This window comes from Panthera pardus, unplaced genomic scaffold (assembly GCF_024362965.1).
Source record: "Panthera pardus isolate Hobbes unplaced genomic scaffold, ASM2436296v1 HiC_scaffold_13, whole genome shotgun sequence".
Classification (NCBI taxonomy): domain Eukaryota; kingdom Metazoa; phylum Chordata; class Mammalia; order Carnivora; family Felidae; genus Panthera; species Panthera pardus.
Window position 1 is genome coordinate 159,988,430 of NW_026526688.1, and position 27,617 is coordinate 160,016,046.

The following is a 27,617-nucleotide window of genomic DNA, read 5'->3' on the forward strand; positions in this document are numbered from 1 at the left end:
CTTATCATAATGGCATTACATACGTCTCACTGTCATTAATGATGAAAATCTGTCAGTCAGATAGAAATAAGTTATAGTTTCAATATTCACAAAGTATAGCCATTTTTATGGAAAAGCAATTTTAAAAATTAAAAATCCACTCAGTTGGAAAAAGCCAAAGATGTACTATGGCACTTCAAAAAAAAATCATTTTTTATCCTGTACTCACCAGGCAAATAAACCAGTCCCACCTGGTGTAGGGGTGAAGATGATGGACAACCAATGAGGAAGAAAGAGGCTCAAAGTGCCGTTCTGCAATACTGTCTGTGAACAGAAATTACAAGCATTAAATTTCTGGCAAAAGCAAAGTTGGCATATGTCACAGACCATATGACTCTGAATGCAATCCAATACAGTAATTTTGTACTTTGGTATATGTCACAGATCACATGACTCTGGGTGCAATAAAATATAGTGATTCTATACTTTGTGGAACACTTAGGGGTAAATACACCATGTCAGATTAAAGAGGTTTCTAAATAACTGATCTTTTGTCCATTCTAAAGATGACATATTTTAAAATGTTACCCTCTGGGGATGGACATCTCTCTCAGAGGGTATCATTACAAAAAAAAAAAAAAAGAAAGAAGGTATTATTTAAGATATTTTGGGCCACAGGTAAAAGATTACCCAACTAACAGGGGCTTAAACAATATGTGCATTTCACTTTGTACATAACAAAAAGTCTTAAGTTTTCAGAACTGGTTTAGAGCTCAGCAATATCACTGAGGACTCAGGCTCTTTCTGTGCTTCCTTCCCTCCATCCTCAGCATCTTGGGGAAAAATCTTCCTTCATGGTCACAAAATGGCTGCCACAGCTCAAGCATCTCATCCTTGCTTAAAAGCCCATTTCCCAAACAGGAAGGAAGGAGTGGTGGTTAAAAAAAAAAAAAAAAAAGGATTTTCTAGTCATGTGGCTCCCTGCTTTATCACAGTGTAAAATCTTTCCCAGAAGCTCCCACGCTGACTTGACCTTACATCATTTTTTCCCCTAGTGCAGCAATTTTATGGGTTTTTTTTAACCTTTTAATTCAATATATGTTAAAAACAACAACAAAAAACCCAGTTTAGCCATTTCTTCCACCCCACCTCCCACACCTTGCCTCCAGCACCACCATTCTGTTCTCTGTGTCTATAAACTTGCTTTTTATTTTTTTAAGATTCCATATATGAGAGATCATACTTGGATCTGTCTTTCCCTATCTAACTTAGTGCAATCAGCATAATGCTCTTGAGGCCAATCTATGTTGTTGTAAATGGCAAGATTTCATTTTCTTTTATGGTTCATTAATACTCTATTGTTTATATATACCACATCTTCTTTATCTGTTTATGCATCAATGGACATTTATGCTATTTCCTTATCTTGACTATATATATAAATGCTGCTGCTGCAATGAACATGAGGATGCATACATCTTCTCAAGTTAGTGTTTTGGACACACATTTTTTAATTGCATAACATTTACTTACAATAAGGAGGCTAAAAAATATAGAGCAGAGGTTTGACAAACAAACGATGATGAGAATTGAAATTGCTACACCAAAGCCTGTGAATACCCAGTCCTTTCAAGAAATCTACTAGGCAAAGATCCCTTTCTAATCCTATATGACCACCATGGTGCAGTACAAAGTAGAATTAGAAGGATCTGGGATTCAATTACATCTCCCATTACTTACTCTGTTAAATGAAGACCAGAATGTCTACCCCTATAGAAATGAAGACAATAATACCTATATTGATTGTGTAAGGAGTCTATCTTACCATGTCCAGGCTCTAGATAAAATAGTTTTTAATTTTTTTCTTACAGAAGTTCTTTTTCCCTTATGCTATTATGAAACCAAAATATGACTGCTATGTTCCTGAGTCAAAGAGGAGTCAAATCACCCAAGGAACTAGATATGATCTATATATGCACATGAGAAAGAAAATTTATTATAATCTCTTAGTGGATAGGACTGGTACACCTTATTATCACCTTCTTCTGTACCACACAGGGAAGATGACCATGCTTGCTGGTTAAAGCAATTATTCAAGAGTGCAGGCAGAAGAAAAGAAGGAGCAGCAAACACCTAACACTGACTGGCAAGGAGACAGATTGGCTGATCGTTTTGATTCTGAAAATGGGTCACTGTATCCTCAGCAGTAACCTCAGAATTCTAATGACTGTAGAACCCAGAGAATGCTGACCAGAGGAACAGAGCAGTGCGAAGGAAACAATTTACTTTGATACTAATAGCAAATAATTTTCGAAGTGTGAAATAATTTTGTATCTAGCAATAGAGAGTTCTGGAATAGCATTCTCCTGACTTCCTTACTTCCTCTTCCCTCTTAAAATTGCTAACTGGAGGTAGTGAAAAACAGCAATGGACTAAGAAGTCAGTGACCCAGGTTGGGTTCCTGGCTTATTGTTCATTACTTTGTTTATAAATCTCCATTTCCTCAGTATGAGTTAGGTGAGGTTGGACCATATATATCTGAAGCATCTTGCAACACTGAGATTTTATGAGTCCAGGGGCACTTTGATTTTTAAACAAGTTTTGTTTTGTTACCAACACCAACTTTATAGTTCCATAATAACTGGAAAAATAGAGGAGTACATCCATGTATGATCAAATTTTTCCATTAATACAGGAACAGCCAATTATTACCTGAGACCTGGAGGTAAGGATGACTTAGCCAAAAGTCATCCTGATAGTCTGGGATTTAGGAAATGCAGTCATTTTTGAAAGAGGCAAAATTAATAGGCCCATCATGAAATAAAGATATTCTTTTTTAAGTATTTTTACTTTTTTTTAATGTTTATTTATTTTTGAAGGAGAGAGGGAGAGAAAGACAGACTGCAAGCAGGGGAGGGGCAGAGAGGGAGGGAGACACAGAATCTGAAGCAGGTTCCAGGCTCTGAGCTGTGAGCACAGAGCCCGATGTGGGGCTTGAACTCATGAATCGTGAGATCATGACCTGAGCCGAAGTCGGATGCCTAACAAATGGAGCCACCCAGGTGCCACAAAATAAAGGTATTCCTAAAATTTTTATAACTCTACAAAATTTGCTTGTGTGTAGGGTTCTGAAATGAACACGCTCTGACACAGGTATAATGCCCAGTGCATTATAGGAGCAAACAAAAAATACTCAAGTCTCAGTTCAAAGGCGACTCCCTTCAAAGACCTTTCCAAACCTCTACTCACCACATCCTCTACCCCTGTTAGAATTACTATAAATTGAATTCCAGTGACCTTTCATAGCACTTTATTGTATCTTTCATAGCACAGACAGCTTTCTTCCTCTATTAGAAGTATTTATGCACAGGTTTATCTCCTTTATTGTAAGTTCCCCATATGCTCCAAATTGCTTATGATAGTAATAAATAAAGCAATACTTGTAAAATCAATGATTCTCCAGAACAATGCCTTTCTAGGTTGCTTTGCTTTGTTTTGTTTTTTGAAAGAGAGAGAGAGAGAGACAGAGAAAGAGTACATGCATGCATGCGCTCAAGCTGGAAATGGGCAAGAGGAAGAGAGAGAGAATCTTAAGCAGGCTCCACTCCCAGCATAGAGCCCAATACAGCGCTTGATCTCACAATCTTGAGATCATGACCTGAGTTTAAATCAAGAGACAGACGCTTAACCAGCTGAGCCACCCAGGCAACCCTCTTGATGTTTTGTTATTATTATTTTTTAATGCACAGGTAAGAAATATCTTACATTGTGACCCAGTGTTTCACAAAATACTTGCCCTAACCAAGTAAGATACACTCTGATATTCTCTATTCTTTTCTATTTTACTCTATTTCATTCTTTTTAATAAAGGGAGCAAATCACTAGATGATGTTTATGAACCTCTAAGTCTCACCCTAAAGTTTAATAGTGATCCAGAAGAGTTCTTTAAAAAGAAGCAAAATGTAAAGGGAGATCTAGTTTCTGAAATTCATTTCTGAAAATGATCTACAATCTACTTACTCTTCTTCCTACAGATGCTGAAAAGCTAAATACTTATTTTCCCAGGCTCCCTTCCAGCTAGGCATAGCCATGACCCATTTCTGTCAAATGAAATGTAAATACGAGTCACAGAGGTATCATCTAGGAAAGTTTCTAAAGGGGCCAGATTCTGCTGGCATGTCCCCTCAGCCCTTTACCATTCTTGCCGTTCCTGCCTGAACCGTGGAGATGATACCTAGAGGTGCAACAGGCACGAACTGACAAGCACGAACACAAGACCTACAAGGAGGGATGGGAGAACAGAAGGAGCCAGAGTCTATGGTGACATCACTGAGCCACCAGATCAGCCATGGGCTGCCTACCCCAGACATTTTACTATGTGAGACAAATAAAGTCCTTATTTGCTTAAACCACTGTTAGGTTTCTGTTTATTTATAGTTGAACATATTCCAAACTGATCCTACGCTCAGTAACCATTTTTGGATTCAATGACCCTCCATGGGAGGTAAATTTTTAAAAAGGGAAGAGCGTTTTTTCTGAAATTTATTATGGAGGCTCTCTAACACTTTAATTTATACAAGAATGGCTTTGGAGAGCTCCACTATGGAGAACGCTTCCAGCGATCATCAGTTCATAGAAAAAAATGCTTTTTGTAGAAATTTTAATCATGTATTCATCTAACTTCATCCCCAGGCAACAATGCTAGTCACTAAGGATACCACAAAGAACACAATCCAATCTCCAAGAGGCTTATAGTCTAGTGTGAGAATCAAACATACCGTGAGATACATGCTATGACAGGATGCTGTCAGGGTACTGGGATGGAACGGAGATGAGGTAGATTCACATGCCTTTCAAAGCATCAAGGCAAGAAAATACAGCAAGTTCTGTAAAACCATCTTAGCAACTTCATTTCTCCTCTAAAAATGCACCGAAAGTATAATTTTTTAATGGATTAATATAAAGAAACATGTTCCCATAGCCTCCAATAAAACTCTTCTATGATCACTAAAAATGTCCCATGGAAATGTCACATGGAAAAAAAACTTTTTTTTTTTCAAATAAATCTCCAAATAGCTTTTTACAAACTATGAAAAAGACTTAATGCCTGTCATCTCACAACACATTTATTTTGCATTTATCAGTTAAACTGGTGCAATTGTGAATGTTGATTCACTTAGCACATAGAAAAGACCAACAACCAAAAATAACTGACATTTTTATTCATCAACACACACTAGCATGGACAATAGAACAACAAGACAGTAAATTTTGTCAAATAAAAATATAAAGACCAAAATTTTAAATAACACATCCTAGAAACAAGATTTTATTTGCCACTTCTCTACCTTTTGGCTAATATCAACTACAGAAACAAGAATTTTTACTAATCCAGAGAGAGTCAATCAAATCAAGCTGTTCGAGCAAAGACCACATTAGGATCCCGTTGACCTCAATACAGTGGTTTCACATGACAACTGGACTGAACAGATATACAGATAAGCCTACCATATGGGATTTTTTTTTTCTCTTTTTCTTCCTTTTTTTTTTTTTTTTGGCCTTAGATGCAACACTTTTACTTATAGTGACCATATTCCAAACCAGAAATTAATGGAGCCTAACTACTAAAATTGATACTAACCTAAAAAACCAATAACCTGATAAAAGTAACCACCATACCTGACCCCCACCGAGAAAGAAGAAATGGGGGTGAGGGAGAATAAAGGACTGTGTTAAACACAGATTTCACAAAGCAATGTGGTCTAGGTGTAATTTCTATTTTAGCCCATGAGTATCTTTTTTCTCAAAGAAAACAAAAGGTTTTTGAGATAGTTCAGATAACCAGGACAATTGGCAAATTGTCACATGTACCAAGTCAGTGCTTCCTCTCACAGTAACTCCTTCAGTTACTTTTAGCTCTCTCTCTTCTTAAAGTTACCATGTAAGGATAAAAAAAATACACTTTCTTAGGGTAAATTAAATATTGGGGGAGGGGGTTAAACTTTTCAAATAACTTACATTTGGGGGGTTAGTTTTTACTTTAACTTAGTTAGCTTTTTTGTATTTATATTTCCTTTAATAGCACAAAATATATACTAGTAGTTTAAAGAACCAAATATTCTACACGTCTCATTTCACAAACCAGCAGTGCCGTCCCCATCCCATTTTTCCCACCTCCCAGAGGCAACCACATAAAAATCTTTTAATTGTTTCTTTTGGCATTGACCTCCATATGCAATGTTAAATTGCTGCTCTTGATTTTTTAGTTATAAAAATCTACTATCTTTTAGACTTCCCACTATGGAAGTCACCCACCCTTCTCAATCCATACCTACAAACCCACTCTTCCCATCCTCCTTCTACAGTCATCATTTTGTATGGCTCTTTATTCAATGTCTACATTATTACTACATAAATGATATTTCCAGCTAACCATATGCTATACTAATGATTACTTTTTCCTGAACAATTCCTGTTCATACCCTAACCCCAACCTCAGTGAGTCTTGTTCTTGATTTTCAGAATGTATCTAACTGCAATTATTTTGAAAATTCACAAGTTGTTTACATCTTCTCTTAATGAAGTAAATAAAAATTCTGTCAATTTCACCTTCTTGACAACATGGCCCCTGAAGATTTCACACCTGTTCAAATTTGGACTATTTAGCTCTCTAGACTAATCGCAAAGTTGTCATCTTTGAGATTTTCCTTCACCAACACCCTGCACAGTCCCTTTGTTTCACTTTTGTGTTAAAGCCACTATTTCGTGCTTTCAGGTCTGTCTCCTTTTTTTTTTTTTTTTTTTTTTGACATCTTTACTTTGATGAAGGTTATCTTCTAGTAATTTCCTTGGAAGTAAAAATTTTGAGACCTTGAATGTATGAAAATGTACTTACTGGTGCACCTGGGTGACTCACTCGGTTAAGCATCCAACTTTGGTTCAGGTCATGATCTCACAGTTTGTGAGTTTAAGCCCTGCATTGGGCTCTGTGCTAACAGCTCAGAGCCTGGAGCCTGCTTCGAGTTCTGTGTCTCCCTCTCTCTCTGTCCCTCTCCCACTCACTGTCTCTTCTCTCTCTCCCTCAAAAAGAAATAAACAGGGGCACCTGGGTGGCTTGGTCGGTTAAGCGTCCGACTTCAGCTCAGGTCACGATCTCGCGGTCGGTGGGTTCGTGCCCCGCGTCGGGCTCTGTGCTGACAGCTCAGAGCCTGGAGCCTGTTTCAGATTCTGTGTCTCCCTCTCTCTGTGACCCTCCCCTGTTCATGCTCTGTCTCTCTCTGTCTCAAAAATAAATAAACGTTAAAAAAAAAAAAAATTTAAAAAAAAGAAATAAACATTTTTAAAAAATTTTTAAAAAGAAAATACCCTCTCATACACAGAGGGTATAATTTTTTTTTGTATTGGATTTCACTTTATTTTGTTCCCTCTCCTGTTTTGGCATAGAAAAAAATATCACTGAAAGGAAAAAGGAAACAGCAGGTGAGCAGGACTAAAGAGACGGGACAGGGGCAGGCAGGGGGCAGCATCTGAACTGATGGAATACCTGTGCTCAGTCTGCTTCCACTACCCTAATTGGGGGTTTCAGGGAGAGGGACGAGCATACTGCAGGCAGAAGAGGATGGCTAAAATACTTCCTTCAGAATTTTGAAGGCATTGCTTCATTTTCTTACTGTATTCTTTCTACTGCTTTACTGTGCCCATGTGTTTCAACAGTGCTGCTGAGAAGTTTGATGCCAGTTTCATTCTTAACATTGGGTGTATACCCTGCTCTCTCCACTTTTTCTGAAAGTGTTTAAGATCCTCTCTTTATCCCACATATTTTGCAATGTCTCATCGAAGACTTAGTGTGGGTCAACTTGCATCCCTTGTGCTGAGTTCTCAATGGGCCTTTTCAACATGCAAACTGATGTTCTCCAGTTCTGTGAAATTTTCTTGAATTGTTTGATGACCTTCTCCCTTCCATTTCTCCTTCTTTGTGGATTTCCTGTGATTGGGATGTTGGGTCTCTAGTACTAATACTCTAATTTTCTTATATTTTCTTTCTCTTTATCTTTTTTCTCTACTTTCTGGGAGTTTTCCTCAACTTTATCTTCCAAATCTTAGTACATTTTTTTTTTAAACTGAGTTGAATCCTCAGCAGCTTTTTTTTTTTTTTTTTAATTTATTTACTTTTGAGACAGACAGACAGAGCATGAACGGGGGAGGGGCAGAGAGAGAGGGAGACACAGAATCGGAAGCAGGCTCCAGGCTCTGAGCCATCAGCCCAGAGCCCAATGCAGGGCTCGAACTCACGGACCGCGAGATCGTGACCTAAGCTGAAGTCGGAAGCTTAACTGACTAAGCCACCCAGGCACCCCAAAAATCTTATTACATTTTTAAAATGTACCAATGTTGGGGCACCTGGGTGGCTCAGCTGGCTAACTGTCTGACCCTTGATTTCGGCTCAGGTCATGATCTCATAGTCATGAGATTAAGTCCCACATCAGGCTCCACACTGATTGTGGAGCCCACCTGGGATTCTCTCTCTCTCCCTCTCTCTCTGCTCCTCCCCTATTCATTCTCTCCCTGCCTCTTTCTCAAAATAAATAAACATTTTAAAATATATATTTAAAATTTACCCATGTTATTTTAATTTCTTTTTTATATTTAATTTTGAAATAATTTTAAATTCCTATAAAAGTTGTGCAAATTTTAGAGTTCATATTTACCTTTCACTCACCATTCCCTAATGTTAACAATCTATGTAACTACAGTACCATTTAAAAAAATTTTTTTTCAATGTTTATTTATTATTGAGAGACAGAGAGAGACAGAGCATGAGCATGGGGGGGCAGAGAGAGGGAGACACAGAATCCAAAGAAGCCTCCAGGCTCTGAGCTGTCAGCACAGAGCCCAACGTGGGGCTCAAACTCATGGACCACGAGATCATGACCTGAGCCGAAGTCGGACGCTTAACTGACTGAGCCACACAGGCGCCCCCATTTTTAAAACCATTTTTAAAACCAGGAAATTAGCATTGGTATAACAATATTAACTAAATTACATGCCTTACTCAAATTTTACCAGCTGTTCCCCTAATGACCTGTTTCTGTTTGAGGATCCAATCCAGGATCTCACACGGCATTTAGTTGTTATGGCTACTTGATCTTCTCTAATCTGTGACAGGTCTTCCTCAGTCTTTCCTCATCCTTCACGACATTGATATTTTGGATGAGTACTGGTGAGTTATTTGTATTTGTATTTGTATATTCTCTCAATTTGAGTTTGTCTGATATTTTCTCAACATCGGATTAAGGTTATGGATTTTAGGCAAAAATACCAAAGAAGTGACTTTGTGTCCTTCATTTGCATTGTATCAGGAGTACTGATATATTGTATTGTTGATGGTATTAATCTTGATCACTTAGTTAAGGTGGTATCTGCAGTGTTTCTCAACTATAAATACACTTTTCCCTTTGTAATTGAAAAATGGCAGCAAGCAGGCAATTAAGCTAACTAGCCCATTTTGACCAAAAGTAACTGATCTGGATTACAGTTACTAGTTTGTCATGTACCCCAACAAAACAAACAGAAAAGATCTCTTTTCCCTCTGAAAACTTCAAAACTTAGTACCTTTCCAGAGCAACAGGGCCCTCAGCATCTTTAGATCTAACATGGTCTAGGGATCTACATACACAGTGTTTATGGTCCCTCTTGTTAAATAAGACTGAAAATTTAGCAAGTAGCAATGGCCTAATGTTTGAATCCTAACTGAGACTAAAATGTAGGTAATTTCCTAAAGAGAAAAGTATTCATATACAAATGTGTGAGCCCCACGGCCTAAAACAACTTCTTCATGAGAATCAACACATTCTCTTCTTGCCTCCCGGCAGTAAGTGCCTATCTCAGCACAACCAATCATGTTCACCTTCTCTAAGGCAGAATGAATGTCTGCATTCAATGATCTGAAAAGGAAGCTCTAACTTGGAAACTTCCTAAACAGACAGAAAGACATCTCATTTCTATCAGAGTAGCCCTGAATAGACCAATGGAACTGCCAGGGCTTGTGGGCCCCAACAGGTCCAAAAGCTAAGGAAATGACAACATGGAAAACTAAAAAGAAGGAAAGAAAGGATGAAGAGGGTGTCAGGTTAGAAACAAGAGAAGAAAAGGAATGACAGTAGCTAAAATTTACTGGGTACATATGTGCCAGACTTGAATTATAAATACAACAGCCCTTTAAGGTAGGCATTATCACTGCCCCCATTATACACAGGGAAAAAATACAGAGGCTCACCAATTATCTCTGGAGCCACCGAAGGTGCTACTCTAACTTGCATAGCCTTAGTATGAACACAGAGAACTTGGCCTTTAATATGCCTAATGCTTTTCTAGTAAATACATATTAGTGCTTTTCCACCAGGACAACCAACATAACTCAATGGTGCTTATTAAATATTTTCATGTTCTTGTACAACCCAAATGAGATCCAATTATTAAAGACCAAGCTGTTACAGAGAAATCAAGAAAAAAGAGGAAAAAAGAATAATGATTTCCCTCACCATGTTCAGATAAGCCAGCCTGGTATTTGCTTTAGGGAACTGTATGACCTGTTCTGAGTATAAAACAGGTTTCTTATGGCTAATGAGAAAATTTCCACACAGCTAACACTGAAAAGGTGTGCAGATTGGAATAAATCAATCTTGCCAGCCTTGGAACTTTCCAAATACACTACTCATACTGACAGTGTCAGAAGGTCAAGAAACGTACAAATCTCCTTCAATAAGGATGAGTGCTTTTAAACACTAGCAGTCCACAGAGTTTAGTCCTATAATTCTTCATAGAGAAGATCCACTCGTGGGACATGAACTTCCTATCTCCTCTATCATCTCTCTTGTGCTCTGTCAGTTATTTATGGTTTGTAATTCTAAGGACCCCTAGGGCCCTTCCCAACTCCTGCACAAGTCTAAAGGACAGGGAGAATCTGGCTTGAGGAAGTGTGGCCTGGGAACAAATGGGTTTTTATGAAGAGCTTTAAAAAGACAAGAAGCCCAAGCTTGCAGGGACAGTTCTGCCTCTGCATCAAGGTATTTCAGAAAGCACACTGCCCCAAAAAAACACCCTACACAACCATTCCACCTGGGCCTGAAAGTCCTTCAATAGGAGCCCAAACCATAACATGGTAACTTCAATACCTACCCAGCAACTTTTCAGAAAATAGGTTTCAGTGAGGACAAGAGCTTGGGGCTGGAAGATTTCTGATGAAAGGTAGAGGCCACAAAAAGCATTAGTCAGGGTACTAGCCCAAAGCTATGGAAGAAACTATTAGATTTTCCAGGGATGGAACTGTAAAGTATCAAGAACAGAAAGATGGGAGTAAGATTAGCTATAATAAATATCCAACAAACATCACAGATATTCCACATTTAGAATCATATTGTACCTAGTCTCTAGACTCAATAAATTTTGACAGAAAACAAAGGTATTACAGGTTGGAAAGGATGCTGCCTCTTCACTGAAAAAGATAACCTAAGTTTGCAATATTAAAAGGCATCAGATAATAGTGACAACAATAAATAATTAATAGCCAACACTTAACATAGAGCTTATAATGTAGGAAGCAATCTCTAAACTCATGAACTCACTTATATTTCCTCATGTTACTCTCCCACAACCATATAAAACAGGTCCTTTAATTGCAGCCAAGTCCTATTATTTTTTTTAAAATGGGAACAGATTTAAGTTTGTACTTTGTTCCTACCATATTAAATAACCCAAGCTCAGAGTTTCATAACTCTTAACTACCTTGAAGAATCATTTGAAAGATCAATAATAAACTAGAGGCAAATGTCTTCTGTTTCCTAGCAAAAGACATTACACTTCTTTGGACACAGATAGTTTTGTTTACAAGCTTCCAGGTTTCTACCTGGCATTCTTGCAACATCATAGTTGTTCTCTGCTTTTAGTGAAAGCACAGAGCTCCAAGAAAACATGGAGCATGTTCCACTGAGAACCCTGAGTTCCCATCACCATGAAAAAAGACTTACAAAGGAAATTCTTAACTTCCTTCCTAGGAAAGAGATACCAAAACTAAACAGAAAATGTGACAGTTGGTTTTCATCCATCCTGAAAACATGTTTGCTACCTACTGCTAGGTGAACAATCCAGAAATAACTTCTGTCTTTTGACAGTGAATTAAGAATAACATTGAAGAATTATGGCTATGTAATGTTGTAAGAATTACGCACATACTCATGAAAAGGTAAAGAGGTCTCCTTTTCTCTCCAAGGCAATGCATAGATGTACAAAAGACACAGAACAGAAAACCTAATAACAAAAGCAAGATTTCTACTGGGACACAGACTCTCCACAGGACTATGCCAGAAGTTCTACTATTCTTTAAGGATTAATGTAACAAAATGATTAGTAATATAAAGAACACGTAATTTGTCTTGTGCAAGTGGAAGCAATAAACTTGAGAGAAGGAGCAAAACTGTTTATTCTTATAGTATACCCTCATTTTCAGTTCTTCAAACCAGAATCTTAGAAGGAAAGGCTCAGCTAAGATCTATTCAGTTTTTCCTTCTAAGTTAATGGCCCATCAAACCACTGTCCAGACTCTCTTAGATTTGGCGTTCATCCAGCCAGCTAGCTGCACTGGCTCAGAGAGTTCAAATGACCCATTCTGCAGGCTCCCCAAATCAGGCAGCTAATGATCTAGCATTCCTCCTTCCAATGTCTAACCCTCCTTTTTCCTTTTTCTTTCCTTCTACCTCTCCCCTTGCCATGTCCTTTGAGTCATGTATATAAATCTTCAATACAGTCCATATAGTATCGCTCTTTCTCTGAGAACATAGTGCAGGGCTATGGTGTGAAGGAAATGGGTGACTCCAATTAGATATAGACAGTGTGCCTCCAGAGAGGCAAGGTAAGATGAGCTTTTTAAAGACTAACCATTTATTCATTTACTCATTCCACAAACACTGAGCGAGTTCCAACCATATGACAGGCATATTGCTAAAAGCTAGGGATAGAATGGTAAGCAAAAACATAGTTCCTGACTTCATGGGGCTTAAGGACTCATGGAGAAGAGAAACCTTAATAAGTAACTATACACTTAAATGTAAACCTGCAGCTATGATGGGTGCTATGAAACATATCAGCCTTGTGAGTACAGAGTAGGGATGTGAGTTAGTAGGAGAGTTCAGGAGGGCTTCCCCCAGGAAGTGACAATGAGAGTCCCTAACAAGGATGAGCCAGAGGGAGGAGAGGAGAAGGGGAGAGCTGCAGGCAGAGAGAGAGAACGCAAGGGCCCTGTTGAGAAAGGGAGCTGGGCAAATGTGAAGCCAAGTGTGAAGCCAAAAGAAAGCCAGTGTGGCTGGAGGACAGACAAGGAGGGACCCAGCAGAGCCTGAAGAGGCAGGAGAGGCCCAATCCAGCAGAGAGAGTTAAGCAGTTCTGACTCTCCAAGGAGCAATGGGAAACCTAGAAGGCTTTTAAACAAGGAGATGATGGTCTGGGTTTTCAGAAAGTTCAAATAAAACAAAGTCACACATGTAATCCACATAGTCACTAATTAAACTCTTCTAATCGGTAGGTTTAGCCCTGGACCCTGTTCTTCACAATACCAAAAAAGGGGGTGCCTGGATGGCTCAGTCAGTTAAGCATCTGTCTTCGGCTCAGGTCATGATCTCACAGTTTGTGAGTTCGAGCCCCACATCAGGCTCTGTGCTGACAGCTTAGAGCCTGGAACCTGCTTTGGATTCTGTGTCTCCCTCTCTCTCTGTCCCTCCCTTGCTCATGCTCTGTCGGTCTGTCTCTCTCTAAGAATAAATAAACATTTTTAAAAAATAAAAAATAATAAAAAATACCAAAAAGGTAATTCATCCAAATGCATGATTTGACTATTTGGTAATATAGAAACAACAGAAGGCTGGGAGGCACGGCCCCTTGGTTTTTGTCTGTTTGAGGACCTTGAACTAGTCACTACATTTGTCCAGCCCCTGTTTCCTCATTTCTAAAATGAGGAAGTGCACAGTAGGACCACTCAGTCCATTCCCTCTCTAGGAGTCTCATTAGAAAAAGAAAAAAAAATAGACTTTAAAAAATCCAAGTGGCCAATAAATATAAAAGAGATGCTGATATTCATTCATAATGAGAGAAAATAAAATGCATCAGACTGGCACAAAATCATGGCTGGCAAGGATGTGGAACAACAGGAACTCATACTATTAAGTAGGAATGTAAACTGGTGCAACCACTTTACAGAATAATTTGGCAGTATCTGGAAAGACTGAAAATGTACACAACCTATGAATTAGCAATTCCACCCAGAGAGACATACCCTAAATAAACTTTTACACATATGCACAGGAAAGTTAAGAGTATTCATAGCAGCATCATTTTTGAACAAACTAAAAACAGCCTGCATATCAGCAAGAGAATACAGAAATAGGGTATATTCATAAAATGGAAAACTACATAGCAGTGGAAATGAGTGAAATGGAGCAATATATATAGCAACAAGGAGAAACATCATAAACAAGACTGAGTGGAATAAAAACAAATTGAGAATACATTTGACATACCTTTTATATAATGTTTAATTTTTGCACAATGACTGTTTAGTAACACTCACTTTTAATAAAAGTACACGGGGCGCCTGGGTGGCTCAGTCAGTTAAGCGGCCGACTTCGGCTCAGGTCATGATCTCGCGGTCCGTGAGTTCAAGCCCCGCGTCGGGCTCTGTGCTGACAGCTCAGAGCCTGGAGCCTGTTTCAGATTCTGTGTCTCCCTCTCTCTGACCCTCCCCCGTTCATGCTCTGTCTCTCTCTGTCTCAAAAATAAATAAACGTTAAAAAAAAAAAAGTAAAAAAAAAAAAAGTACAGAGATATACATAGGAGAGCTAAGTGACAAATTCAAGATAGTAGTCACCTCTAGGAGATAGGGAGGGAAATATAACCAGGAAAGGGGCTTTAACTAGATTTGTAATATTTTAATAGCTTAAAGTTGGTGGCAAATGCACAAGTAATTATTATGTTATCCTTTATACCTTTTTTTACATGGAAAATATTACTAATAACAACAAAGAACAGGAAACAGAAGAAAAACAGATTGCTTCTGAAATCAAATTTGCCAAAACAGCAGAACCTGATGACATACAGATATAGCCTTGAGAAGAAAAGGGGTCTGGCCTTGAACCAGAAAGTAAGAGACATGGGTTCTGGGCATGGATGTGTTAATAACTAACCATGTGCTCTTGGATGAATCTTCTAGTGCTCCAGGTGTTAGCTCCCTCCTCTGTAAGTAAGGAAGTTGCAACAGATAATGTCTAAGGTCCTTCCTGTCCATATCTAAAATCTCATGGTTTTCCACTGTGCTCCCCACTTCCCATCTCAACAGGAGCTCTGGCACTGGGCAGCAGAGTGGCTACATGATGGTTTTCCCCACTCAGATCATTTGCAATCCAAATTAAGGTTTTAAAATTTGCATTTACTTGGGATACCTGGGTGGCTCAGTCTCTTAAGTGTCTGACTTCGGCTCCGGTTATGATTTCATGGTTCGTGGGTTCGAGCCCCACATCAAGTTCCGCACTGACAGTGCAGAACTTGTTTGGGATTCTCTCTTTCCCTCTCTCTGCCCCTTCTGTGAGCTCTCAGGCTCTCTCTCTCTTTCCCTCTCAAAATAGGTAAATAGGGGAGTTCTGGGGAAGATGGTGGCATAGGAGGACGCTGGGCTCACCGCGTCCTGCTGATCACTTAGATTCCACCTACACCTGCCTAAATAACCCAGAAAACCTCCAGAAGACTAGCAGAACGGAGTCTCTGGAGCCAAGCGCAGACGAGAGGCCCACGGAAGAGGGTAGGAAGGGCGGAGAGGCGGTGCGCACTACGCAGACTGGCGGGAGGGAGCCGGGGAGGAGGGGCGGCCCGCCGGCCAAGCAGAGACCCCGAGTCTGGCTTGCAAAAGCGGAGGGGCCGGACGGAATGTGTTTGGACAGCGAGCGGGACTTAACATCTGGAAGGTTATAAGTTAACAGCTCTGCTCGGAGAGTGGGAAGGCTGGAGGACAACGGGAGGGAGAGTTGCTGAGCCCTGGACCACAGAGCTCAGTTTGGCGGGGGAAGGGGGGGGGGGAAGGGGGGAGGCACTCGCCAGCGCCATCTCCCTCGCCCATCCCCCAGCCAAAATCCCAAAGGGAACCAGTTCCTGCCAGGGAACTTGCTGGCACCGTGCAAACACCCAACGTTGTGCTTCTGCAGATCCACACCTCTGGTGGCGGGTCTGACTTCCTCCCACTGCCGCAGGGCCCCTCCCGAAGCAGATCACGAAGGAGAAGCGAGTTGAGCCTACCCTTCCCGCCCCCGTGCACCTTGCCTATCCATCCCAGCTAATATGCCAGATCGCCAGCACCACAAGTCTGGCAGTGTGCAACTAGCCCAGACGGACCACGCCATCCCACAGTGAATTCCGCCGCTAGGAGAGGGGAAGAGAAGGCACACACCAGTCTAACTGTGGCCCCAGCGGTGGGCTGGGGGCAGACATCAGGTCTGACTGCAGCCCCACCCACCAACACGATTATTCAAGACAGCACAGGGGAAGTGCCCTGCAGTTCCACACCACGCCAGAAACTATCCAAAATGACCAAATGGAAGAATTTCCCGCAAAAGAATCTCCAAGAAATAACAACAGCTAATGAACTGATCAAAAACGATTTAAACAATGTAACAGAAAGTGAATTTAGAATAATAGTCATAAAATTAATCGCTGGGCTTGAAAACAGTATAAAGGAGAGCAGAGAATCTATTGCTACAGAGATCAAGGGACTAAGGAATAGTCAGGAGGACATAAAAATTGCGATAAACGAGCTGCAAAATAAAATGGAAACGACCATGGCTCGGATTGAAGAGGCAGAGGAGAGAATAGGTGAACTAGAAGATAAAATTATAGAAAAAGAAGACGCTGAGAAAAAGAGAGATAAAAAAAATCCAGGAGTATGAGGGGAAAATTAGAGAACTAAGTGATGCACTAAAGAGAAATAATCTGCGCATAATTGGTATTCCAGAGGAGGAAGAGAGAGGGAAAGGTGCTGAAGGTGTACTTGAAGAAATACTAGCTGAGAACTTCCCTGATCTGGGGAAGGAAAAAGGCACTGAAATCCAAGAGGCACAGAGAACTCCCTTCAGACGTAACTTGAATCGATCTTCTGCACGACATATCATAGTGAAACTGGCAAAATACAAGGATAAAGAGAAAATTCTGAAAGCAGCGAGGGATAAACGTGCTCTAACATATACAGGGAGACCTGTAAGACTCGTGACCGATCTCTCTTCTGAAACTTGGCAGGCGAACTTCAATGTGATGAACAGGAAAAATATGCAGCCGAGAATCCTCTATCCAGCAAATCTGTCATTTAGAATAGAAGGAGAGATAAAGGTCTTCCCAAACAAACAAAAACTGAAGGAATTCATCACCACTAAACCAGCCTACAAGAGATCCTAAGGGGGATCCTGTGAGACAAAGTACCAGAGACATCGCTACAAGCATAAAACATACAGACATCACAATGACTCTAAACCCATATCGTTCTATAATAACACTGAATGTAAATGGACTAAATGCGCCAACCAAAAGACACAGGGTATCAGAATGGATAAAAAAACAAGACCCATCTATTTGCTGTCTACAAGAGACTCATTTTAGACCTGAGGACACCTTCAGATTGAGAGTGAGGGGATGGAGAACTATTTATCATGCTACTGGAAGTCAAAAGAAAGCTGGAGTAGCCATACTTATATCAGACAAACTAGACTTTAAATTAAAGGCTGTAACAAGAGATGAAGAAGGGCATTATATAATAATTACAGGGTCTATCCATCAAGAAGAACTAATAATTATAAATGTGTATACCCAAATATATGAAACAATTACTCACAAACATAAGCAACCTATTGATAAGAATGTAGTAATTGTATAGGGACTTTAACACTCCACTTACAGAAATGGGTAGACCATCTAGACACACAGTCAATAAAGAAACAAGGGCCCTGAATGATACATTGGATCAGATGGACTTGACAGATATATTTAGAACTCTGCATCCCAAAGCAACAGAATATACTTTCTTCTCGAGTGCACATGGAACATTCTCCAAGATAGATCATAAACTGGGTCACAAAACAGCCCTTCATAAGTACACAAGAATTGAAATCATACCATGCATACTTTCAGACCACAATGCTATGAAGGTTGAAATCACCACAGGAAAAAGTCTGGAAAACCTCCAGAAGCATGGAGGTTAAAGAACACCCTACTAAAGAATGAGTGGGTCAACCAGGCAATTAGAGAAGAAATTAAAAAATATATGGAAACAAACGAAAATGAAAATACAACAATCCAAACGCTTTGGGATGCAGCGAAGGCAGTCCTGAGAGGAAAATACATTGCAATCCAGGCCTATCTCAAGAAACAAGAAAAATCCCAAATACAAAATCTAACAGCACACCTAAAGGAAATAGAAGCAGAACAGCAAAGACAGCCTAAACCCAGCAGAAGAAGAGAAATCATAAAGATCAGAGCAGAAATAAACAATATAGAATCTAAAAAAACTGTAGAGCAGATCAACGAAACCAAGAGTTTGTTTTTGAAAAAATAAACACATTGATAAACCTCTAGCCATGCTTCTCAAAAAGAAAAGGGAGATGACCCAAATAGATAAAATCATGAATGAAAATGGAATTATTACAACCAATCCCTCAGAAATACAAGCAATTATCAGGGAATACTATGAAAACTTTTATGCCAACAAACTGGACAACCTGGAAGAAATGGACAAATTCCACAACACTCACACACTTCCAAAACTCAATCAGGACGAAATAGAAAGCTTGAACAGACCCATAACCAGCGAAGAAATTGAATCGGTTATCAAAAATCTCCCAACAAATAAGAGTCCAGGACCAGATGGCTTCCCAGGGGAGTTCTACCAGACGTTTAAAGCAGAGATAATACCTATCCTTCTCAAGCTATTCCAAAAAATAGAAAGGGAAGGAAAACTTCCAGACTCATTCTATGAAGCCAGTATTACTTTGATTCCTAAACCAGACAGAGACCCAGTAAAAAAAGAGAACTACAGGCCAATATCCCTGATGAATATGGATGCAAAAATTCTCAATAAGATACTAGCAAATCTAATTCAACTGCATATAAAAAGAATTATTCACCATGATCAAGTGGGATTCATTCCTGGGATGCAGGTCTGGTTCAACATTCGCAAATCAATCAACGTGATACATCACATTAATAAAAGAAAAGATAAGAACCATATGATCCTGTCAATCGATGCAGAAAAGGGATTTGACAAAATTCAGCAACGTTTCTTAATAAAAACGCTCGAGAAAGTCGGGATAGAAGGAACATACTTAAACATCATAAAAGCCATTTTTGAAAAGCCCACAGCTAACATCATCCTCAATGAGGAAAAACTGAGAGCTTTCTCCCTGAGATCAGGAACACGACAGGGATGTCCACTCTCACCGCTGTTGTTTAACATAGTGTTGGAAGTGCTAGCATCAGCAATCAGACAACAAAAGGAAATCAAAGGCATCAAAATTGGCAAAGATGAAGTCAAGCTTTCACTTTTTGCAGATGACATGATATTATACATGGAAAATCCAATAGACTCCACCAAAAGTCTGCTAGAACTGATACATGAATTCAGCAAAGTCACAGGATACAAAATCAATGTACAGAAATCAATTGCATTCTTATACACTAACAATGAAGCAACAGAAAGACAAATAAAGAAACTGATCCCATTCACAATTGCACCAAGAAGCATAAAATACCTAGGAATAAATCTAACCAAAGATGTACAAGATCTGTATGCTGAAAACTATAGAAAGCTTATGAAAGAAATTGAAGAAGATATAATGAAATGGAAAAACATTCCATGCTCATGGATTGGAAGAATAAATATTGTCAAAATGTCAATACTACCCAAAGCTATCTACACATTCAATGCAATCCCAATCAAAATTGCACCAGCATTCTTCTCTAAGCTAGAACAAGCAATCCTAAAATTTATATGGAACCACAAAAGGTCCCGAATAGCCAAAGTAATTTTGAAGAAGAAGACCAAAGCAGGAGGCATCAAAATCCCAGACTTTAGCCTCTACTACAAAGCTGTCATCATCAAGACAGCATGGTATTGGCATAAAAACAGACACATAGACCAATGGAATAGAATAGAAACCCCAGAACTAGACCCACAAACGTATGGCCAACTCATCTTTGACAAAGCAGGAAAGAACATCCAATGGAAAAAAAGACAGTCTCTTTAACAAATGGTGCTGGGAGAACTGGACAGCAACATGCAGAAGGTTGAAGCTAGACCACTTTCTCACACCATTCACAAAAATAAACTCAAAATGGATAAAGGACCTGAATGTGAGACAGGAAACCATCAAAACCCTAGAGGAGAAAGCAGGAAAAGACCTCTCTGACCTCAGCTGTAGCAATTTCTTACTTGACACATCCCCAAAGGCAAGGGAATTAAAAGCAAAAATGAACTACTGGGACCTTATGAAGATAAAAAGCTTCTGCACAGCAAAGGAAACAACCAACAAAACTAAAAGGCAACCAACGGAATGGGAAAAGATATTTACAAATGACATATCGGACAAAGGGCTAGTATCCAAAACCTATAAAGAGCTCACCAAACTCCACACCCGAAAAACAAATAACCCAGTGAAGAAATGGGCAGAAAACATGAATAGACACTTCTCTAAAGAAGACATCCGGATGGCCAACAGGCACATGAAGAGATGCTCAACGTCGCTCCTCATCAGGGAAATACAAATCAATACCACACTCAGATATCACCTCACGCCAGTCAGAGTGGCCAAAATGAACAAATCAGGAGACTATAGATGCTGGAGAGGATGTGGAGAAACGGGAACCCTCTTGCACTGTTGGTGGGAATGCAAATTGGTGCAGCCGCTCTGGAAAACAGTGTGGAGGTTCCTCAGAAAATTAAAAATAGACCTACCCTATGACCCAGCAATAGCACTGCTAGGAATTTACCCAAGGGATACAGGAGTACTGATGCATAGGGGCACTTGTACCCCAATGTTTATAGCAGCACTCTCAACAATAGCCAAATTATGGAATGAGCCTAAATGTCCATCAACTGATGAATGGATAAAGAAATTGTGGTTTATATACACAATGGAGTACTATGTGGCAATGAGGAAGAATGAAATATGGCCCTTTGTAGCAACGTGGATGGAACTGGAGAGTGTGATGCTAAGTGAAATAAGCCATACAGAGAAAGACAGATACCATATGGTTTCACTCTTATGTGGATCCTGAGAAACTTAACAGAAACCATGGAGGAGGGGAAGGAAAAAATAAAAATAAAAACGAGGTTAGAGTGGGAGAGAGCCAAAGCATAAGAGACTCTTAAAAACTGAGAACAAACTGAGGGTTGATGGGGGGTGGGAGGGAGAGGAGGGTGGGTGATGGGTACTGAGAAGGGCACCTTTTGGGATGAGCACTGGGTGTTGTATGGAAACCAATTTGACAATAAATTTCATATACTGGAAAAAAAAACAAAAACAAAATAGGTAAATAAACTTAAAAATATATATAAATAAGGGGCGCCGGGGTGGCTTAGTCGGTTAAGCGGCCGACTTCAGCTCAGGTCATGATCTCACGGGTGGTGAGTTCGAGCCACGTGTGGGGCTTTGTGCTGACAGCTCAGAGCCTGGAGCCTGCTTCGGATTCTGTGTTTCCCTCTCTCTCTGCCCCTCCCTCATTCATACTCTCTCTCTCTTTCTCTCTCTCAAGAGTAAGTAAACATTCATATATCTATCTATCTATCTATCTATCTATATATATATATATATATATGAAAGAATGAATGAATAAATAAAATTTGCATTTATTTATTTACCTATAAAATATTTTGTTTTTATTATTTTGCTCACACTTGATTCATGTATTAGTTTGCTAAAGTTGCTATAACCGAGTACCACCAGACTGGGTGGCTTAAACGATAGAACTTTATTTTCTCACGTTTGTAGATGCTAGAAGTCCAAGATCAAGGTGTCAGGAGGATTGGTTTCTTCTGAAAGCCTCTCTCCTTGGCTTATCTTTTCCTTGTGTCTTCATGTGATCTCTCATCTGTGTATGTCTGTGTCCAGCTTTCCTTTTCTTACAAGGATACCAGTCACATTGGATTAGGGCCCACCAAAATATCCTCATTTAACTTAATTATCTCTATAAAGATCTCATCTCTGAATAGTCATATTCTAAGATACTAGGACTTAGGATTTCAACATATGAACTTTGTTGGGGAACACAACTGAACCCATAACAATAGGAAAGCTTTAAATCTTCACACTGACAGGTTTGTGGGAAGAGATGGCAAAATTACTAACTTACGAATTTAAATTTGCTAACCACTCTAGTTCTATAACTGTCTGCTTCTGGTCACTCAAATGTCACACTTTTTCATAACTAACTTGGGATAATTTTTATGTAGGGCTGCTTAAAACTGGGTAAATCAATTACTAGATTTATCTATGCATGCTATTCAAGCAAGGTTAATTCTTTCTGACATGAAAAATAATTATGTCTTTTAACAAAAACTCATTCATTGTCTAGAAATAACCTGATTGGAAAAATACCACACAACTGGTTTCCAAGGACTAACATCTGGTGCCATAAATGACATACATATGACTTCTCCAGCATATTATTTCAATAGGCTCTGCTAATCAACAGACATCACCATTCCATAGTCTGTATCAACACATACAGCATTGTATGATGCACAGTTGGCCAGTTTGTCCCACTTCCAGCATGCTGCTCACTTAATTTAGCCCAGTGAGTGACAAATTGAACTGTCTTGGCTCGGCCTGCAAAAGTTTCAATGTCTGCTAACCCACACAGAGCCTCTTTTCTTGAGCCTGTAAGTCATAGAAAGAGAGCCAGGTCTCATTAGGGCAAAACCATCAAAGGACACTGAGGATCGTGGAAACTGGCCATTTCAGAACAGTTAATATGCCAAAACCTAAAATGTCCAATGTGGGCAGCTGAAGGACACTGTTCCTTAAGCCATAGACGTGTCTTATTTTTAACTTGGGTAAATTGTAGTTTTGACCAAGTCTTACCAAAGGCAGGTGAATAAAAGCAGGTCCATCAAAGCATGTCATCAAAGCAGTCCCAAAAGAACAGTTATTATAAGATCCAAATTCATTTAAGAAAATAAAGGAGCAAGAGGAAATAGAGAACATCAAATACTAATGCCAGATCCTGGCCCTAAAAAACAGCACTTGAATAAGGTAGTCATTAGCAGATGGATACAAATACAGCCTGCCTAGTCTTCCATTCGACTTAAAGTATCTACAAGATCCAAGTTCTCACACACACACACACAAAATCCAAGTTCTCAAAACAAACTTTGATGATTCAGTCAGAGGGCCACAATTACACACACCGTCAAGTGAAAGTAAACAGCCACCTGCTCCTTAATCAATGCTCACCAAATCCACACAAATGATGTTTTTAATGTAATTAACAGAGCAGGGATTCAGCAGAGAGTTCAAGGTGTTTTTACCTTTGTAAGGAATAGGCACTGGTACTGTCATCAAGTTAAAATATGGAGGTCTCCCAGGAACTAGCTGTTGACCCCTGGGAATTATCCTGCTGACACCTTAGTTTTTGTTATTATTAAGTGGAAAAAGTGTTAATTATATCAGTTATTAAAAATGAAGCAGTAGTGCTCTAAATCTGTTACAATTAAAATTATTCTTAAAGAGTAGGTCAGAATAGTAATTAATATTCTTTTTTGAGGTTGATCACACTTTGTAGAATTTCCCAAGACCATAATAATACTTACCTACATTTTTACCAAAGTAGTATAAGTATATGCAAATATAAAGAGTTAACATTAAAATTATGTAATCATATATAAAAATTAAAAACTTCCAAAATTTTTCAAAATTTCATGTATGAAAATAGGAAAAATCAGGGCAGATTTTACAACCTGTCCACAACAGAATCTATCAGGCTGCTCCACCAGAAAACCTTAAGCCCTTCATGTTTCTCCCAGAAAACCTTAAGCCCCTCATGTTTCTCACATTTTTTTCACATAGGTGACAGCTAATTTTACTTCAGTTTCAAAGTAACTTTACTACACGCTCTACTACATGTGCAACAGTAAAACATTCATCAAGTCAATGTGCAGACAGCTTAAAGTACCAGAACTTCAAACTGGAAAGTCTAAATTCACTAGATTTGCCAAAGAGCACTTTTTTTTTTTTTAATTTAAAATGTGAGAAACATGAAGGACTTAAAGTTTTCTGGTAGAACAGCTCTTATATTAACTAACTTGAATTTAAATTTAAAAAAATAAATCCAAGTGAGTTAACATATAGTATAATAATGGTTTCAGGAGTAGAATTTAGTGATGCATCACTTACATATAACACCCAGTGCCAAAGGGCATTTAAAAAAATATTTTAAAGGACCATCAAAACCCAGCAAGACATTCATGGTTTGAAAACTAAACATACATTTTTAAAATTTTAAGGTTCCTTTAGAGAAATTTAAGTGTTGATATATATAATATTAACAACCGAGGGAATAACAGGTCAAAGATCATTCCTTAAAACAACTGCCAACTAACAATCATATCAAAAATGAAAATGCCACTTCTCTAAAATTATCAATAATAGCAACCCTTCCATCTAATTCTCTATCACTTCCTTTTCTCCCTCCAAGTATCTCTAACAATTCCTTGACTACCCCTGTACCAACAAGCCATGGATCCCATACCTTTTTTACAATCATTCATTGCTTTTTTTAAAAGTTTATTTATTTAGGGGCACCTGGGTGGCTCAGTCAGTTGAGCATCCAACTTCGGCTTTGGTCATGATCTCGTGGCTCCTGAGTTTGAGCCCCACGTTGGGCTCTGTGCTGACAGCTCGGAGCCTGGAGCCTGTTTCAGATTCTATGTCTCCCTCTCTCTCTGCCCCTCCCCAACTCACACTCTCTTTCTCAAAAATAAATAAAAATAAAACGTTAAAAAAATTTTTTTAGTTTATTTATTTTGAACCCAATGCAGGGCTTGATCTCATGAACCGTGAGATCATGACCTAAACTGAAACCAAGAGTTGGGTATTTTATTGACTGAGCCACACAGGTGCCCCACCATCACTCACTATTGTCTTGCCCTCTAATTCCTTGTGAGCCAGCTTTAGATCCATGGCCCACTGTAATAATCACTACCTTGCACACACCTTCACCTCCCTAACCCCACTTCTCATTTCATCCTATTCACCTGTCAAAATACTAAACTAGCTAATGCCAATCCTTACCTCTCCCACAACTGTACCAGTGTTTCTAAACATGGCCACAGGAACACACTCAACCAGATGAGTCACATTTCCAATTCATGACCACAAAGCTCAACCAACAGAGCCCCTAGTGGAATCAGACAATCCTAGCATACTACTATATTAGCCATTCTTCCACTCTCCGAGACAACTATTCCATATCTTACTCTCTTTCCCCAAATCTCCAACAGGACCTCCCCTGAACACTCCTTCTCAGCTGATGGAATAGAGGCAATCAGAGGAGAACTTCCACAAGCTCTCACCACTGCCACCACTTATCTATCTATAGCTGGGCCCATGTACGGTATTCTTTCTTCCCTCCTACTACTATGGATTTTTTTTCCATTTTACTAAGGCCAACTCCTCCCGTAGAGTTGTACATCAGACTTCATCCACTCTTACCCACTCAAGAGGAAGGCTCCAGCAATTCTCCCCCATTTTTCTACATTATTAATTTTCCCCTTCTGATTAAGCATCCATTGACATGTTAGAACATATACATGCTATTTTTCCCATATTAAAAAATTTTTGCTTCCATTTATAGCTTCCATTCCATTTCTCTGTTCTATTATTACAGCAAAACACAAAAACCTGTCTCTATTTGCTGTCTCCAATTCAACTCCTTCTCCTGTCCCTTAAGTCTATTCCAATCAGTCTGTCTCTACCATCATTCCATTGAACTGCTCTTGTCTGTGTCACTGATGACCTTCACATGGCTAATAACTCCAATGGTCAATTCTCAGACATCATCATCATGATCTGTCGGCAGCATCACACACACTGGATGGTTTCCTCCGCACTATTTCTCTTGGCCCCAGAACTTCATCATCACTACCTCACTGAAGACTTTCTTGGTCTCTGACAAGTCCTCCTCCTACCTTCAGGCCTCTAAACACTGAAGTACTCTAGGGCTCAGTCCTTGAGTCTCTCCCCATAACTTATATTCATTCTCTGGGTAACTTCATCCAGTCTCATACCTTTAAATAACAACTATATGCTGAAACTTCCCAAATGTATATTTCCAACCTGGATCTCTCCCCTGAACATGAGCTTCATATATTCTTCTGCATCCTCTCCTCTATCAACTCTACTTGAATGTCTAATAGACACCTCAAACATAATATGTCCAAAGCTGAACCTCTGACCTCCTGCTCCAAACTTGCTTTTCACAATCTTCCCCATCTCAATAAATATCAACTCCAGCCTTACAATGGCTCAGACAGAAAACTTTAGCATCATCCTTGACCCTTCTCTTCCTCTCACCTTCCACATCTAATCCATCACCAAATTTTGTTGGTTCTACTTTTGAAAAATATGAAACATATAACAAACATATCTAAAATCTGACTGCCTCTCACTACTCCATAACACCATTATATTTCAACTGTATAAGCAAGAGCCTCCTACCTGGTCTCTGTGCCCTCACTATTCTCCACACAGACATCAAAGTGACCATTATAATTTAGATTATATCTTCCTCTGTCAGAATTGTCCAATGACTTTCCATCCCATTGAGGTAATAGCCAAACAAAGTCTTTGCAGTGGCCTCCAAGGCCTCACATGAGGGTACGGGGTTACTTCATCTCCCACTACGTTTCTGCCACCTGACTCGACTCCAGCCACATACAAGCCAGGCACACCCCCACCTCAGAGCCTTTCCACATGCTTTGTCCTCAGCTTGGTTCACTCTTTCCCGTTACAATCGCATGCTGCCACCTCAATTTCTTCAGATCTTCGCCCAAATGTTACTTCTGAGTGAGACCTCCCTAACAATTCTATTTATAACTGTAACACTCCCTATTCCCTTTCCCTACTGTTTCTCTATGGCAGTCATTGATATTTCTCCACGGTGACAATTATAGTGTTGATAAACTGCATGTTCTTGATTTTTTATTTATTTTTGTCTCCCTGACCAAAATGGAAGTGCAAGAGAACAGGGATTTTTGTACACAGCTATATCCTCAGAGGCCAGAACAGTTCCTGACACACTGCAAGCAATAAGTACTTGTTGAATGAATGAAAGAATGAACATATTATATGATTTAAACTACACGTTTTCAATTTTGATGTAGTCTAATTTATCAATATTTTTATTAGTTATGCATTTTAACATACTGTTTAAAACATCGTTCTCAACTCACATATAGCTTTATGCCATTTCTTTAAAAAGAAACTAAAAGTACTAATCACAAAGGAAGAAATTGTTAAGCTTCCTTACTTCTTCCTGGCTGAAGACAACATAAACAAAACTAAATG

At 39.3% G+C, this 27,617-nt stretch overlaps 1 protein-coding gene across 1 annotated transcript in view; it reads right to left on the minus strand.

Moving 5' to 3' along the window:
• The window catches only part of LOC128776462 (translation initiation factor IF-2-like), a 180,782-nt gene that overhangs the window by 72,695 nt on the left and 80,470 nt on the right, over positions 1 to 27,617 (minus strand). Inside the window, exon 5 of the mRNA XM_053900719.1 lies at positions 209 to 303. Within this exon, the coding sequence (XP_053756694.1) occupies positions 209 to 303 (95 nt within the window). The remainder of the gene's footprint in view (positions 1 to 208; positions 304 to 27,617) is intronic.